Source organism: Meleagris gallopavo, chromosome 5, assembly GCF_905368555.1.
Source record: "Meleagris gallopavo chromosome 5, MGAL_WU_HG_1.1, whole genome shotgun sequence".
NCBI classification, from domain to species: Eukaryota; Metazoa; Chordata; class Aves; order Galliformes; family Phasianidae; genus Meleagris; species Meleagris gallopavo.
In genome coordinates this window covers 52,826,829-52,844,664 of record NC_139408.1, presented here as the reverse complement: position 1 = coordinate 52,844,664, position 17,836 = coordinate 52,826,829, and the positions used below count along the sequence as shown (strand labels likewise).

Genomic DNA, 17,836 nt, shown 5'->3' with positions numbered 1-17,836 from the left:
AAACAGCAAGGATTCTGCCTGGGGTTATTGCATATGAAACCAGGCATGAGCAAAAGTAATTAAACTGTCTCAGCACCATGTCGTAATGTAAGTAAGATGGTTTTGTAATCTGTGTTCCAGATTCTCATTTTTAGAAATATAGTTGTAAATCCAGAGTAGTTTAACAGATTCAGAAGAATCTCTCTTGGTAATAGCAGTGGGGTAGAGCTGCCTTGAGAAGTAGAGACTGTACTACAAGGACACCTCTGCCTTGCACTCAGAGAACAACTTTGAATCATTAATAAGTTATCAAAAATGATGCAGGGTTTTCTTCTGGCAGTCTCTTATCTGTTTGAAGATTTTGGTATGTTATCACAAATCCTACAAGCCAAATTATTACTATTTCTGGCTTAGCCCTTCTTTCAAGTGCTTAGATAACAGTAAAGTCTTCCACAAGGTGATACTCAGCTCCTTGTTAATTTCAGGGAAGACCTTCCTTCAATTCCTCTTGTATTTCCTACAAATAACGTCTGGGTGGACTTTTTTGGTGTTGTGTTGCTTTGATTTCAGTCTAGAGCTACACCAGATCTGCTTCATCTGTTGCTTCTGTTCTCTGCAATCAACCTTTTAACAGGAGTTCTTGGTGCTGTCAGAAAAATATTTGTTAGTGTTTGCTGTTGTTCTCTGTTTTATTCTGGTTAGAGGCTCTATACCCTTTTTAGGGAAACCAGGAATGGGTTGAAAAATGGAAAGAGAGTGGGCATTCTCACTTCACTAATATTCACACTGGTAATGTTGTGCAGAGTTACTTTTTCAAGATGAAATACCTTGGTAAGGCTTTCTTTTTGTGTTCTTCACTTATTTTGACTTTCAGAATAGTTACATGTACAGAAAGAGCTACCAGAATAGGACGGAGAAGTGAGAAGAAACATGTAGATAAGACAAAGGGTCTTTGCCAGACCCTTTAAAATAGTCTGTTGAAACAGGAGCTCTGGAAGAGCAAAAAGAATGGAATCATAGAATCTGTGATAATAAGGGCAATAAGAAAAGCAGTGCAACACTGGCTGCTCTTTTGCTGCGCTTCTGCAGTTTGTGATATCAGTCTGTGATCTTGCAGTTGCTGGAGTACAGGAAGTGTACAATGAGTTCTCTATCAAGTCTTACACTGTGGTAAGCTGACAGGACATACTGTCATCTGGTATAGTCAAAATAAATAAGTATGCATTTACAGTGTGTGTAAGGTTTGGATTTTGAATGCATGATAAAATTGTCCATACTGTTCGTGAAAAGATTGTGCTTTCACTGAGAAATCCATCTGGACAATTCCTTTTTTACTATGGTAGTTCTGTCCTGATCTGTCTTCTGTCTCCTATGCAGCCCATCCTCAAGCCTTCGTCCTTAAGCCAAGTAACCTTTTACTGACATACAAATTGCTCTTTCCCCATCTTCTGCAGCATTTTGAAAATGGATGTCTGACGTCTAGCCACATGTGTTGCCTTCCACTTAAACCCTTCTTTTGTCGATGCAGGATCTGCAACGGGACATAGAACAGCACACAGCTGGAGTGGAGTCTGTCTTTAATATTTGTGAAGTTCTGCTGCACGATTCAGATGCATGTGCTAATGAGACGGAGTGCGACTCCATCCAGCAGACTAGCAGGAGTTTGGACAGACGGTGGAGAAACATTTGTGCCATGTCGATGGAGAGGCGAATGAAGTAAGTCTGTGCCCAGCAGCTCCTAAAGAAGTTTGGGTCAGCAATCTGAAGAAATGCTTTTGCCACAAATTGAATTTTGGAAAGAAATAAAAAATGATAAGCTTGTGATAAAACTCTTCCATTTTTACTTCTCCCTGTCAGAATTGAGGAAACCTGGCGCCTATGGCAGAGGTTTTTGGATGACTATTCTCGCTTTGAAGATTGGCTAAAATCAGCTGAAAGGACAGCAGCTAGCCCCAACTCTTCAGAGGTTTTGTATACACATGCGAAAGAGGAGCTGAAGAAGTTTGAGGTGAATTTTTAACAACTTGTTTGTATGCTTAGCAGCTGGCTGGGCAGACTGCTGAGTGCTTACTGCCTCTACAAAATGCTCGGATTACTGAAAAATACATTCTGTAATTTGAAGTTAAGGTACAGCAATCATACATAATATAGCAGTATTATGACTACCAGATATCTGGCTGGTCTGTTTGTCTCTGTTTTTTTTTTTTTATGGGGAGAATATAATATTCTGATCCAACACAATCTCTCTTACAACTTAAGGATTTATTTTTGTTTTTTCTTGTTGTTTTTTTTCTTCCTAATGAGCTGAAGTTAAGCAGATGACTTTAAATATGACTTAATTTTGTAGTTGGAAAGTCTGTTGTTTTTGGTGTTTTTTTTTTTTTTTTTTTAAGGGTATCTTCATCTCTCTCAATGGATAGTATTATCCCACTTCTTTCTCTTGTCAGCAAGGGGGCTGAGTTTCTCCATTTACTTTGCAGGCATTCCAACGGCAAATCCATGAACGGCTCACTCAGTTGGAGCTGATCAATAAGCAGTACAGGCGCCTTGCCCGCGAGAACCGCACTGACTCTGCCAGCAAGCTGAAGCAGATGGTACATGAAGGCAACCAGCGCTGGGACAACCTCCAGAAAAGAGTCGCTGCCATTCTGAGGAGACTCAAGGTAATTGAGTGGCGAGGTGAGGGAGTTAAGGAGCACTTTCAGGTTCCTATAGGAGATACAGAAGGGCAAAACACGTATTCAACTGCAACTGTGTTGTGTTGAGTTGTGTCTTGATTTACCGGCGTGAGAGAGCAGAGAGCACCTCTGGAAAGGTCACCAGTACGTGGTGCAAACATGTCCTTGGCAGATGGGTTCTTGATAAGTGAAGAAGTGTAGGTGAAGAATTGGCCCAAATTTGGGAAAATGTGCTGTGGGCCTTAGCACTCCTGTCATGCTCTCCTTTTAGTCATCTCTGTCGTGGCTAGATCCATTCATACACTTGCAAAAATAAAAGGCAGAGACAGAAGGCCCCAGTGTACAAACATTCTGGAGTTCACAATGCAGCTCTGCTTCCCTCCAAGTTATGATTCACCTACTAGGCTTGAAGCATGGAGGTGTGATGGAGGGGTATGTGCTGTCACTGCCTCATGCTACGCTCTCTGCTTATAAGAAGAATGTTGTTGAAGAGTATACATGTGACTTTTAGACAGCTGTCCTGTAGTTAAGGATGATTTTTCCTAAGTCAAGTTAAACTGATTTCTGGGCAGATTTTCCCTGATGTTCCCTTGGAAATCTTGTCACTTCATGATTTTTAAATACAGCAATACTGCAAGCAATTGACAGGGATAACTATTCATTCCCAATGGCCAATGGATGAGGCTGTGAGATATCTGGAGGGATTTGATCGGTGCAGTTAGGAGGTGTCATGTTTGGGAAGTTATATAATTCCCTTTCTGAGAAGAAAATCCACTGAGAACTGGGGCACTGCAAGCTGCAAGGCCATTAGCAGTTTCCATGGGAGACAGTGGCAGAGGGCTCCTCCTGCCTTCCATGACTAGTGGTGCATCCACTATGTCTGTGTCAACATCCACAATCTTGCCTCTCCATTGTTTTACTGATTTTAATTAGCATAGTTTTTATTACTTGAGTTTAACTAGAGATGGGAATGGCTTCCTTTGTCTAATTTTCTTCTAAATTTAGGACAACTGAAATGATCGACCCTTAGTCCAAATGACTCCCTGTGGGAGAAGGTATTTTTGTTATGCTGTATGGAAGCAAGAATTATTTATATAAAAGCACCTTGCACTGCTGAAGTTTTATTCTCTCTCCCATACAAACAGTGTGATGGCATACGACACTTCATGGCAGCATCACCATAGGAAGGGCACAGTTTGTGTACATGACATGCTGTCATTTGTGTCCTGAAGGCCATTTAGGTGAACAGCAGCTGTGAAAAAACTTGTTTCAGGGAGCTCCCATGATGTTTTTTTTCAGTTAGTAAATTTTTATAACAGTGGCTTCCTTCTTTCTATTCAGCACTTCACCAATCGCAGAGATGAGTTTGAGGCAACGAGGGAAAACATCCTTGTTTGGCTCACAGAAATGGATCTCCAGCTGACAAATGTGGAGCACTTCTCAAAAAGTAACTTTGATGACAAAATGCGCCAGTTAAATGTACGTATGCTTATAAAGCAGCTGTTTAGTAGAACCAAGCTAATCTTAGCGGGCTGCCCTCTCTTGACAGAATCATCTGTTTTTTCTGGAGCTTCACAACAGGCAACAGATCTTTGTAAGACTATTTTAGGACACCAGTATTTTATCAAGACTTACTCTCTGAATCAGTGTTAAACTATAAACTACACAGTGTTCTAATTCAGAGTCAGTGTTCAAGCTCAGTTCTATCCTTCCATTTTCTCCAAAAGTTGTACTGTCAGTGTTTCAGTGACAGTGAAATCTGTCTGGGAGAGAGCACGTGTGGGTTAATAGTAAAAGCTGCATTCCTAAATTCAGGCGCTCTTTCCTAGGGAAAATTGAATCAGTATTAAGGTAGGGTCTCTCCTTTGAGTGCATTGCTTGTAACTGGAACTTTAAGAGAAAGAAGACAATATGCATGTGTAGTGATTCTAAAACACATTGGCTCTTTGCTACCTGCTTATATGCTGTTTTTCCCCTTTTCTCCTACACTATTAATTGCACTGGGATGCAGATTTGCTGTTTGGTAGGCTGTAAGCTTAACCAGATAAACTTCTCTACTACTGAGAAAAAGATCTTGTGTACCAAATGGAAAAATAAACTGATGATCTGAACTCTCACGTTGCAATCCCCTGCAGGCTCAGGACAGAGCAGTCATACTGATATATACATGTGGAAAACACCACTTCATTTGGAACTATAATCTTGCTAATAAAACAAACCTCTGCACCTCTTCAGTTAAAAGATATTTACCAAATGAAATTGGCCAGCAATGCCAATTGCTGCTCTTTTCCTGTAGTAAGAAATGGACAAAGTTTGGGCTATGAAGGGGAGCTATGGAAGTGGTCTAATTGTTTTGTATGTTTCAAATAGGGTTTTCAGCAGGAAATAACACTGCACACCAATAAGATTGATCAGTTAATCGTTTTTGGGGAGCAGTTAATTCAGAAGAGCGAGCCTTTGGATGCTATCCTGATTGAAGATGAATTGGAAGAACTTCACAGATACTGCCAGGAGGTGTTTGGGCGAGTTGCCCGCTTCCATCAAAGGCTGACTTCAAGACATCCCGTAAGAAGCAAGAATTGTTTTGATACTTTGGCAAGATTCTGGTGTTTGAAGGGCAGTGCTTAGTGCTTATCCCCAGCAGCTTGACCAAGCATACTGAGCTCACAGGGGCAGGAAATCCCTCAGCAGCTGTACCAAGTTTGCTAAATTTTTGCTTTGTCTCCTTACTTCTCTCCTGTTGGGTCTCCATGTGCACAGAATGGATGATGGCACGAAAGTAACTCGCATAGTTAATATTGATATAGTAGTGATTTGAGGGCTTCAGAAGCTTTTTCTTATTTTTCATATCACTTTATTTTCTTTAATTCCAATAAGGTGATTACAATAACTTTTTATGGATTTCTTTGAGAGGTCCATCAGTCCCCTTTCTTATGGCAACTCTGAGCTGGGGGAGCAGCAGGCTCTTTACTTTCTGCTGGGAACATTTAGTCGACCCCCGGTTTGCTTTGGCTCAAAAAGAAAGAACATTTATTTGAAAAGCAAGTGGAATAGGTAACATGAACATCTAAGAATAGCTTTTCACCCGTACCAGATCATCACTTCATTGCTGACCCATGCAATCTGTTTGGAACTGGAGACCCCTCTCTGCAAACTAGAGAGAGATGCTGTGGTAGTAGTTGAGTGTCTTGGAAGAGAAGTAGCTGCTGATGTGAGGATTGTTTTGGCAAAAGAGGAAGGATGCAGAAATGATGCTTCTCTTTGGACTTGTGTCTTGGGTTACTGCAAGTCACCACAAAACTGTCCTCAGTGGTATTGTGTCACTGAGTTAGCAGTGCAGATCTTTGACAATTATTGCTTGTTAGTAATAGCTAATATACAACAATATTTTACCTTTTTAGGGATTAGATGATGAAAAAGAGACCTCTGAAAATGAAACAGATCCAGAAGACTCCAGGGAAATCCAGAACGATCCCTGGCATAAGAAGGCCATCAGTGAGGGGCCCTCTTCCCCACAGTCCCTTTGCCACCTTATGCCACCTACTCAAGGTCATGAAAGATCAGGCTGTGAGACTCCTGTCAGTGTTGACTCCATCCCACTTGAGTGGGATCACACAGGTGATGTTGGGGGCTCTTCGTCTCACGAGGATGAAGAAGAAGCGACGTACTACAGTGCTTTGTCAGGTGAGAACCTATTGCTGGCTGCTGCTTTGGAGACAGTTGCAGGATGTCCCTGTGTGTGGGAAGGGAGGGAATTGAGGTCTTGTTTCCACACTATTGGTTGGTTTCCACACTGTTAATAGATGTAAGCAGTCTCATCTCTTAAGTGTTTTCCTGGAGGGAATCGTGTTGTCTAGACCTAGTTTATATTGTAAGAAAGAAGGTTTTAAGAAGCCTTAGTTTTTAAAAATGTCTGATGGAAATAGTGCCAATAACTTTTTATTTTATTGTCTCTGTTGACCCTTATTGTTTCAGTTGTTTTTAATAGCTGGCAAATACTGCATGGTGAGGAAAATGACATTATTCTTTTTTCAGATGTAGAAATCACTGAAAATCCTGAGGCATATCTTAAAATGACCACAAAAACTTTGAAAGCATCTTCTGGTAGGCACCTGCTAATGCATGTGTCTGAACATGGCAATCTCCCTGTGCTGCACGCTATATTCCTCAACCTCTCTCATACGTAATGTCTGACTTCCTGCCTTGTGTGGACACCATGCCTCATCCTGCCATGGTGTTCTTACGCTGCAGTATCCACATGTACATTACAAAGCAGTCAAAAACATGCCATTTAGATTTTGCCAAGGTGGTTAACGCGCATTTCATTGTATCGATCCAAAGTCTTCTGGTACTTTCTTGGTGGTGTGTTCTGGGTAGTATCACTTTTTTGGTTGGCTCCAATTTTGATTATGTAATTACTGAAAGTAGTAATTCCAATTCTGAAAGTATTTTTTTTGGGTTTTGCATCGTGTGTGACAGAATCGTGCGTGTCCTGTCTGTTAGATGCAGAACAAGTGTTTAGGACTTACCTAGACTCATCTCTGAAATGTGTTGCAGAGGTGTGTTAGTATCGTTGGGATGCAAGCTTTCCAAAACCGCAGTGCAGCCTTTTTCATTTGTGTGTATTTATTTATTTTGAACTCATCCCTGTATTCAAGCATTTTCCAGAAGAGAACAGAATGTCCCATAACTGCATGGCTGTCATCTCATTACCTTCGAAACACTGTTGATGTTTTGCAAATGTGCATGCTTTGCAAGGAAAGCTGCAAAACTGTCGTTTTTATGCCATAACGATGCCATTTTATTTAGAGCGCTTTCTAACTTAATACAAAGCAACAGTTTCCTTATGGAGGTGGGAATTTGCACTCATGGCATTCAGCCTTCATTTTATTTGTTTCAGGAAAGACTGTTTCAGAAGCTCATCCCTGGCATTCTCCAGAGAGCCCTGTCTGCAGGAAACACCGATACAACCAGGCAGAGATTGTTGGTGATGTACTGTCTGGTCCAGAGACGAGCACCCCCTATAAGCCAGGCTATGTGAGTTGGAAGCTCTTTGGGCACTGAACGTATGCTTTGTGTAGTTCCATCTTCTTCCCTCCTCCAGCATCAGGGAAAAGATTAGTTGGTGGCAGGCATGTTCACTGTATGGAAACATAGACATTCTTTCTGGTGACTCAGGGAACTGTTGAGGGTCTCCATCTATGCACTCACTAGAGAAGTTTCTCCAAAGCAATTCAGAACAATGTGTTAGGATCCTGATCAGAATCAGTCAAAAAATCATAAAATCAGGACAGAGGACCATCCTCTGGTCATAGTATGATTCTGAGAGAGCTTACCTCTCCAAAGAGGGTATGTGTGAACATCTTCCCTTGGTATTTACTTAAAATATCTCCCTTTACTAAGCAGACTGATTTGGAGAGTCCTTTTCTAGCTTGCAGCCCACAATCTAATCTGCTTCAGGACAATCAAAAAAGTAGTGAGGCCTTGTTGTCTGCTGGTGGCTGGTTTCCAGATGTGGCTTCACCAGAAGCTCCCAGGCTCAGTGGATCTGGACCACTGTCAGCCCTCTTTCATACACAAGGTGGTACTGCTACATGGCTGCTTTTGTCACCATTAATGCAGTTGTGAAGCCTTAGTATCATATTATCGAGAACTGGAATCTAACAAAGAGCATCAGCAGGTGTAGGCTGTCTGGTACACGTAGTGCCACTTTCATGTCCAGTCTTGTAATAATTAATGTCAACATGGTGTTTGTTTCCCAAGAAACATAGAGAGCCAGCCTAAACTGTTAGCAAAGAAGCAGAAGCCCAATGCTAAGTCTGACTCGTGAGAGCTCAGCAGCAATCCAAACACAAATGAAGCTTGACTTTGATGACTTGTTAACACCCTGAGCTCACCCACCAAAATGTCATTCCAGGTGAAGCAGCTCAGCTCTGCAAGCAGCAGCAGTGTCAACAAGGAGAACATCACATCTGCTAACATGAGTGATGAAGAACCCCAGGATGACCAAGAGCTTGTGACTATCACAGCTGCAGAGAAGCAGTCAGGTACAGAGCATTCAGGCAATGTGTTGTAGTTTTTGCCCTGAGGCTCTTGGGGAGACAAAGCAGAAATAGGCCAAGGGAAGCACATTTGCCTTGGGAGTAAAATACAATTAAATTTCTATAGTCCAAATGAATGCATTTTGCTAAGAATCATTGAGCTGCATTCTCACTTCATATTGTCCAGCCTGAGTTTTCTGTTCTAAGCTTTTACATTTTCTGCCAGTTGAGATTTTTCTTACTCATGTCTCTTGACTGGTTGAAGTGAAAGAATTTCACTTTTGTGTGGATACTGAGTACCTCAGAGACTTTTATTCAGATTTCAAATCAAATAAGGCTGTTTCTTTGTCTAAAACAAGGTTGCCAGACTTCATTCTCTTAGCTATTGAAAGTCTGTATAACAAGACACTACAGCTCCCATACACAGAAATGTTTTGTCAAAGTTGGGAGTGTACTTTGTTCTTTACTGTATTCGCTGCAGTCCTTAATTCAAAATAGGCCAACAGGATGGTTCTCTTAACCTTTCTGGAAACCCTGTTCCTGGTCTCAGATTCTTGAGACTGTAATAAGATCATGTCTGTACTGCAATTGTAAAAGCAAATTAAGTGACAAAAAGAAGAATGCAGCTATATGCTGCAGCTTGCTAAACTTATGCTTCTAATATCAGAAATGGACCACATTCCGTATGTGGGTGAGTAGGACACCCTCTGACAAAGGCTGGGAGAAACAGTGCCAGTGATTGCACAAGTGCTGTCTGCATCTCCTTTAGCCATGAACTGGTGAAACATAAACCCAAGTCCAAACTGCTGCATCATACTTTGTCCCATTGTTGTATCTATCAGATTACAACAGGGTTCACAGAATTCCATCTCCTTGTACTTGTCCTAAGCTTCCAGCTGAATTAAAACAGTCCTGAAGTAATGTGATAACAATTCTATAGCATTCCTATAGGTAACTTGCCCGGTAGCATGCAAAGTTACAGTGTGTTATCTCAAGAAATAAAAAATGAAGTAGTAAATGGCAGCACTTATTTGGCCCTAGGTAGATTGTAGAGTACTTTATCTTTGAAAACCCTTGCATCTGTTTTATGGAATGTTCATGTAAGCGTTTGTTGTTCTATCACTTGTAGGCATTATTGATAGGTGGGAGCTCATCCAAGCTCAAGACCTCAGAAATAAACTTAGGATAAAGCAGCACTTGCAGCAATGGCAGCAGGTGAACTCTGATCTCAGCGATGTCTCTGCTTGGCTTGATAAAACTGAGGAGGAGCTGGAAGAACTGCAAAAAGCAAAACCTCCAGCTAGCATGCAGGCGATGGAACAAAGGGTCAAGAAATTGAAAGTAAGTTATGGCACGCTGAGAAGTGGGATTTCGAGATGCTGATGCACTTTATTATTACCTCTTGTGCTCCTAGGGTATGTCAGCAGCACCTGTGCTAATAACAGTGTGTGTGTGTCTGTGGCACAGAGGAGCTAAGCTGTGTTGGCTAGGACTGATGAGGCTAGTTAAGCAAGGTGCCGCCTTCATCTGTAGAGATTTGCTGACAGCCAGGCTTAAATAAAAGCTTCTCCTTTTCTGTTTTCTTACCAAGACAATTTATTCTCTCTAAACAAAAACATTTGACACCAGACATCTCTCTTTAGGTCTTTTCCTTTTAGAAAAAAAAATACAGATAAAGCTTAAAAATGAAGGTTTAGACTCCAGCTGGCAAGCGTCTGGCCCTGTCTTGGGGTGGTTGGGTATTCTGAAGAGTGGTACTGGCACAGTTCTCTGATCTGTGCCAGTCCCCTCTATGCAAACCAGAAAGGGATTATAAATTAATTAAGTTAAAAAAAAAAAAATCAGCCAAGACTTTGCAGCCGGTAGCCATAGCTCCTGTTTTGGTCTTGTTTTGTTTCTTTGTAGCTCCAACAGAGTGACTGTGCAAGATCTGCCCTAAAGCTCTCTTTTTTAGCAGCATGGTATTTGCAGAAAATCTTAGCTCTTAAATAGCATTTTTGCCTTAGCAAGAATTGAGTTGTTGAAAGATCCAAAATTTCAAAACGTGTGCTTGTGTTTTTCAGTCAGCAAATGTAGATTTCTCATTTGAATAGTATGTATTAGTTAAAACCAAGAAACAAAGTAAGCTCATTAGTAAGTCTCTGCTAATTTTTAGCTGAGTAATTAATAGAGACATGTTACTGTGAATGTTTGTCAACCTCTGAAGTCTTGTTGTATTACCTACTGTGACTCTCAGCTTCCATAAGTTAAGTAGGACTAAATAAGGTCTGCAGGTTGAACTGGCAGGGTGCCAGGTACATTTGAGTGTTAGGCTCAGCAGAATTAGGTAACAAAATGCCTCAGGTTGAGCCCTGCTTCTCTGTGCCAGCCTGGCTCAGGCACCAAGTGCAAGGAAAGGTTTAAGTGATGCCTTGTTTGTGGCAGCAGGTGCCTCTCATCAGGCTGCAGTTGGGCGCCTGACCTCTTTGAAGAGCACAGTTTAGGTTCTGCTGTTCTCCTGTGCATTTGCTAAAGGGGAGTCCAGATGGTTGTAAATCCCCTTCGTAGACAGCTCGTGTCTCTCTGAATCCTTAGAAGAGCCAGCTTGCATATGTGTAAGACTGTGAAGTTTATGAGGTATCAGGACATCCCAATTGCCCTGGATAAGAATAAAACCAGTCTGGCTGCACACCAGCTTACTGGTAGTTAGATTTCTCTGTGGGACCGTTTGTATTGTCTGATAGTGAAACGTTGCTGCTTGGAGGAATACAGGATTCTTCTTCGGGCAAAATGTGGCTGACAGTGGTTTTTAACAACTGGGCTGCAGATCTTGAGAATATATAGATTGCTTTTCTGTCTGGTCTTTGTAACAGATTCTTAGTTGGAGCTGTGTTGAGTGCAGAACTCATCCTGCAGCTCTTACTTTTATACTGCAGGAGCCCACAATTTGAAAAAGACTGATTATCCTTGATGCAAACTGTAAACTTTTTGAGGGACCAAGACATTGTCACTCTTAAAAAAAAAAAAAAAAAAAAAAAAAAAAGTGAAATCTACGTTAACATAATGTGGAATTTGCCAAGTCATGGTTGTATCGTACAACTGCCTTTATTTCCCCCTACAATTTTAAGGGAGAGGAAGAAGTCAGGTAGGATGGCCATTCAGCAAGATCTTGACAAGTCAGAAAGGGGCCGACAAAAACTCTGACTAGAGAAAAGAGAGAATTCTTCACAACAGTGGTGGACTGATGTAGGGGACCAGGGACCCACATTCAGATTCTCCATCCTGTGAGATACGCAGAATTTGAGTGGATGAGGCCCTGAGCAGTGTGCTCTGAGATTGATGTTGCCCCTACTTTGAACGGGAGGATGGACTGAAAACCTCCAGCTTTCAGCATTATTTTAAGGATTCTGAGGATAGCTAAATCTCTATAAATCTAAAGAAATATCACGCGATGACCTATGAGAATATTTGTACAAATGTCAAGAAAAGAGACAGAAATTCTAAGCACTGAGGAAGGAAGGGCAGAAGGGGATTAGGACATAATGCTTGTGACTGATGGAACAGGCCCAAGCACCTTTGTTTTCTTCAAAGTGAAGAAAATAAAAAAGAGCACCTACTTTGAATCTGGTACCTTTTCAGACACTGTTAAGGAACATGTTAAACAGCTTTCCCCAGTGCCTGTCTTTTTTTTTTTTTGGTGGGGCTATCTTATGGCAAATAACAAACAAGTTTTTCATTGTTCTTAGAAGCTCCTAATCCTCTTTTCCTACCAGGACACACTTAAAGCGTTTGATAACTACAAGGCAGTGGTGCTTTCAGTTAACCTGAGCAGCAAAGAATTCCAGAAAGCGGATAGCACAGAGTTCAAAGAGCTTCAGAACAGGCTTCGGAAGGTGAACTTGCGTTGGGAGAAAGCCACTCACTCATTGGACAACTGGAGGAAAGGTTTACGGCAAGCCCTACTGCATTGCCAGGTGCATACAACATACAGCTTACATGGGAAAGTCTTCTGGAGGATGTTACTGTGGGACAGATATGGGGAGAGAACAAAGGGACAAACTTCTACGTGTTTGCAGAATGGTTGCTCACAATGGAACACCTATTTCTTTTCACGATAAACTTGACTTGGTTGGGTATGAAGGGTTTGGCAAAAATATCTTTGAACTGGAAAATGCTTTTCTTATCCTATGAATGTACTCGTTTAACTAAAGCCTCCTTGATTATTAATTACCTGTCAGCTCTTTCTCATCTGGGCTGGGTCTCCTGTTTTGAAAATGCTGCAAAAATATTTTTTTTTCTCTTCTTTCTTCTTCTTCTCCTCTTCTCACTTCTTCCTCTAGGACTTCCATGATCAGAGCCAAAAACTAATCCTGTGGTTAGCAAGTGCCGAAGGCCGAAGGAATGAGGCACAAATCACAGATCCAAATGCTGACCCCCATACAATACTGGAAAGCCAGAAAGAGTTAATGGTAAGTAGAGACTGTAGCACCTCACTTCTTCCAGTAAATCAATAGCTCTCACCACAAAAGGAATAGCAATATGTTCATTTCATATGTAGCTGTAACAGCAATTCCCGTGTACTGCGCTTGGACAGGCAGGTAGTGTTGTTCTTTAAAACTTTCTAAAGCTCATCCACTTATGGGATGTTGCACTGCTTTTTGTTTGTTTCTTCTAAGCAACTGGAGAAAGAGCTGCTGGAACAGCAGCTTAAAGTAAACTGTCTTCAAGAACTCTCTGCTTACCTGCTGCTTAAATCTGATGGCGAAGATTACATTGAAGCTGATGAGAAGGTCCATGTGATTGGAAAGAAACTGAAACAGCTTATTGAGCAAGTTTCACATGACTTGAAATCATTACAAGGAAGTCTGGTGAGTCATTTTAAATACTTGTTCAGCAGTCTTTTTTATTCATGAGTAATAGCATTAGTTTCAGTTCAGTTTTTTATAAATACTTTTCAGTAATTCTACCTTCAGAAGCTAAGTCTTGATGTAAGTAAAAATTTTAGCACCACAAGACTAATTGGTCACTGAAATAGATGGCACTGTGAGCTTGTGCAGTTTCCATCCCTGATGGGTTTCAAAGCAAACAGGAGAAAGCCTTTAATAACCTGCTCTGATCTCATTGCTGACCCTGCTCTGAACAAGAGATTCAACTAGATAAACTTCCTGAGGTCTCTTCTAACCTAATTTATCCTATGAGCTATACCAAATATCAGACTAGGAGTGTATAATGAACTCACACAAGTTCAGTACTCAGCAGAAGTATGCTGCTTATCAGTGAGAACTATCAGATGGAGATATTTTTGAGTTAATACCTGCACGTTTGTTACTTAGCAGTTCCTTCTGGTGAGCATAGCAGGTAATGTTCTGTTATGCTAGAGAACCAGAGCATCTCTTTACTACTGGTTGTGCACAGCTAAAGAAGCTGTGCACCTGTAGAGAAACAGTGGAAGATGATTCTGAACTCTTACCTGTTTTGAATTTTGATGATGCATTTTAAAGAGGGACATGTGGTTACCTTTTAGGATAGCAGAGTATTTCTGCCAGTTCCAGATGACTTGGACTCAGAAGTCTATCATCCAGTTGCAGTGAAATCCAGCCCTCCTGTGAAGAAGGCTAGTATTTTTTTATTTATTTGTTTATTTAAAACATTTCACTGTCAGCATATGTGTGTGTGTGATTAAATTGAAGGTTCCTCAGATGAAATCATTTTACCTTTTAGATGTGTATATCGTATTACAGAACTTACAGCAGGACTGAAAGCCTCCAACTGCCTTCTTTTAAAAAAGAAATTCCGTGCTATAGTTTATGAATTCTGGTTAATAGATATTATTTCTCTCAACAGATGACAATAAGGAGAACTTCAGATGGCAGAAAAAACAGCAACACAAGGTATGAATTTGTATTAACCTGAGTGGTAAGGCAGCTGTTCTTCTTAAGTAAGCTAACATACAGATGGAGCTTCTCAGCTTCTGCACTGCTGTGCAATCTGAGCTTGTCTTCCCTCTTGAGAAGATCTTTTTGAGCCAAATGGGGGAATATTTGCATTTTAAGTAAGTCACCAACATACTTGTACAAAGCAACTTGCACCTTAGAGACATTTAGTGAAAACAAACCATGAAAGAAAAAATGTCACCTCCATTATGCTAGGGTCTGTTAAAAGGATTGATTGTGGTGACACAAAGGCAAAATAGAGTCTTATCAGGCTGGAGCAGTGGCTTTCCATGGTCCAAGTATTTAGAGTGGCTTGTTTGACTGCAGGAAAACATGCGTTTGCAACCCAAAAAATACATTTAAAACCCACTGATCTGAGCTATTTTGAATAAAATTTCTTTTCCAGAAATATAAAGAAGAAATATAAAGCTAATCTAGCAGCTGGCTTCCTCCAGAGCAGTCTTGCATGCTTTGAAGTTACACTTAAAGCATTCTTGTGCAGCGCAGCCCTGTACCCTGGAAGGTACAGGGTATGAACCCCTGAGAGGCAGTTAAAATAACTTCTTAATTCAAACTCTGAACTGCTGTTTCTGTGTGTGTGTGTGTGTGTCTTCTTTTCAGAGCTGAAAGCCACGCACAACCGACTCACGTGGTCCCTCGGTCCCCCTCCTTCTTTTACCGTGTGTTACGAGCAGCTTTACCCCTACAGTTGTTCTTTCTACTGCTTCTACTTCTGGCATGCATGATTCCATCTTCTGAGGAAGACTACAGCTGCACCCAGGCAAACAACTTCGCCCGTTCTTTCTATCCTATGCTGCGATACACCAATGGGCCTCCACCGACATAGGAAGAAACCCAGGGATCTTCACTTATACCAAAACACACTCTTTGCGGTGCTTATTTTTATGCTGCTGGCATCAATGAAGTGGTGATATCACGTAGTTAAGTACAGAAACTTGTATGCTGTGTTAGTTCCCTAAACAGGCCACTACAGCACCCTCCCACCCTACACGCCGCTGCCCAAGCCTGTGCTGCAGCTCAGTAAAGCCTCACATTTTAGCATTCTCCAGTGGATGGGAATGTGTTTAATTTCACATCTCCAAGTGTATATCTTGAGAAAGTTTCAGCATTTTTGTACGGAAAATGAATTTTTTCTATAGATTTTTAAACCGTAAGCAACACACTTTATACTTTGATGCAATAGAACACTATTTTGTAGCTGCAGTGCACTTAAGCTTGCAAGGTGATCAAATACTGAGTTATTAGATGCAGAAACTACTTCACAGTAATCTCAAACACAGCAGTTGGTCTCGGGTTGGCTCGATGAACAAGCAGTTGAAGAGGCACTTTGCCTAAACCGATTACTGCACACGCTTCACATTACTGTATCTTTTGGTACTGTGATCACTGGGTGGAAATAGAAATCTGCATCTTTTCCGAATCTTTGTTACTGTGTTTTGTTCATCTGACACATTCAATAAAAGGATGCACATTTGTTTTGTTCTACATGTAATTTTCTAGTGGTTAGAACTGCTGTGTTGTCTTTTTGTACCACTTTTGAAATACAGAATTGTTACAGTGCATGGAAATGGTTTATAAATGCACAGATTTTCTAGATGAACACAATTATGTAGACTATCCCTGATGTATGCAAATACTGTAATGACTTTTTTAATGAAAGTTTTTTTTTTTTTCAGATTTTAAACTGCTGAATAGTGTACAGGATCTGGGGAGAGAATTGTGCTTTTTTTTCTTTTATATATAAACTCGCTGTAAGATTCTCCACCTTAAATATGAAATTGACAGTGTAGGCAATGGCTTGAGAAACATTGTACAGTCAGCTTCACCATTGCTTCTCCGTTGTACAGTTTAAGTACTCATTAAAATTCTGCCACTGTCTGCAGGGTGTAGCGGTGCGTGTGATGCGGGGCAACCAGCGGTGTGTTCCAGCAGTGCTGACCCTTCCACACCCTGATAAGTCAGTCCACATATTTGCATGCTCATGCAACGGTGTCAAAAGCTGCATTACCACTCTCTTGCTTGTCAGGGCAAGAGAAGAAAAATTCCAAATTGGAATCTCTTTGAGTTGAGTTTCACAGCTCTATAGTACCAAGAGGTAGGAATGGGCCCTCTTCCCCCACCTCCACTTCCTCCACTATCATCATTTTGTATTTTGAAAGCAATTACTTTCAGATGGAGCTCATTTAAGTTTCTGGCTCTGCAGAAGTCAGCCAACTCTAGCCATTATTTCATTGCTGGGTTGTCACAAATGCCCATGCAAACCTTTCTGCCGAGGACTAATAGTCACTTGCTGACATGATATTCAGTTCTGCTGCCATTAAGCAACCTAAGCAGGGATAAAAATTGGAACAATGCTAAAAGGTCGAAGGAGAATTTCACAGCCTGCAATTTCCTTATTATATACAGTTATATCAAATTGTCAAGCTGATGTAATGTATAATATGAGGAGCTTTTACAAAATTATCTCAAAATGTAGCAAAAAAATAAATTCTGGGAAATTAAGTATTTTTCCCCCAGTCCTATTTTAAATAGTTTTACCTCCGGTTGATTATAACCGCCATACCTGGGCTGACTCTAATGTCTGCTTCAAACAAGTCATTATGTATATCCACCCATCTCCTACTGTCATCCTCTCACTCAGGCACTCAGGATTGAATTGCTCAATGACTAGGGGGAAAAAAAAAAAGAGGGCAGGAGCAATAGGGAGAGCAAGTGCACACGTGCACAGTAGTGCACAGGCATTGTACAAAGGAGTGAAACTCCTCCACCTGGCTTTGGGTTGAAGTCATCTTTGTGAGGTAGATGAGATCCATCTGATCTCAGCTGTACCTCTCCTTCCAAAATCACAAAATTGTTTGAGTTGGAAGGGACCCTTAGAGGTATCTAGCCCAACTCCCCATAATTAGTCAGTGAACAAATAGTCCTCCACCTTCTGCTTTCAGAACTATTACAAATTGGCACCCTTACAGTTAAATTTGCCCATCCCTGAAACCTACAGAGCCACTTGGAGCCGTGGAAATTCCTAAGAAGTCCCGTACCTGACAAATCCACGTACAGCATACAAAGTGACTGCGAAGGTCAGGATGAGACACTCACTTACCCACAGACACTGTGATTCACTCATCATAAGCTCCAGAAAGCAGGCTGAGATCAGCTACAAGAAAGAAATGAGCAAAACCCCGCATATTTAGGTTTTGTGATACTG

The 17,836-nt window shown here is 41.1% G+C and overlaps 1 protein-coding gene across 9 annotated transcripts in view; it reads left to right on the top strand.

Moving 5' to 3' along the window:
- Positions 1-16,509, top strand: part of SYNE2 (spectrin repeat containing nuclear envelope protein 2) — a 174,777-nt gene extending 158,268 nt beyond the window's left edge. For 7 of the 9 annotated variants that reach the window (XM_085225782.1, XM_085225787.1, XM_085225786.1 and 4 more), the window contains 16 exons: positions 1,508-1,695; positions 1,837-1,987; positions 2,460-2,642; positions 3,999-4,136; positions 5,028-5,222; positions 6,059-6,341; positions 6,693-6,761; positions 7,558-7,694; positions 8,575-8,704; positions 9,828-10,039; positions 12,451-12,651; positions 13,018-13,146; positions 13,354-13,545; positions 14,202-14,291; positions 14,522-14,568; positions 15,232-16,509. In XM_085225782.1, coding sequence (XP_085081908.1) covers positions 1,508-1,695; positions 1,837-1,987; positions 2,460-2,642; positions 3,999-4,136; positions 5,028-5,222; positions 6,059-6,341; positions 6,693-6,761; positions 7,558-7,694; positions 8,575-8,704; positions 9,828-10,039; positions 12,451-12,651; positions 13,018-13,146; positions 13,354-13,545; positions 14,202-14,291; positions 14,522-14,568; positions 15,232-15,457 — 2,571 coding nt within the window. In that variant the 3' untranslated portion in view covers positions 15,458-16,509. The remainder of the gene's footprint in view (positions 1-1,507; positions 1,696-1,836; positions 1,988-2,459; positions 2,643-3,998; positions 4,137-5,027; positions 5,223-6,058; positions 6,342-6,692; positions 6,762-7,557; positions 7,695-8,574; positions 8,705-9,827; positions 10,040-12,450; positions 12,652-13,017; positions 13,147-13,353; positions 13,546-14,201; positions 14,292-14,521; positions 14,569-15,231) is intronic. The other 2 variants (XM_085225784.1, XM_085225783.1) reach the window with 1 other exon arrangement.
- Positions 16,510-17,836: the final 1,327 nt, after the last annotated feature.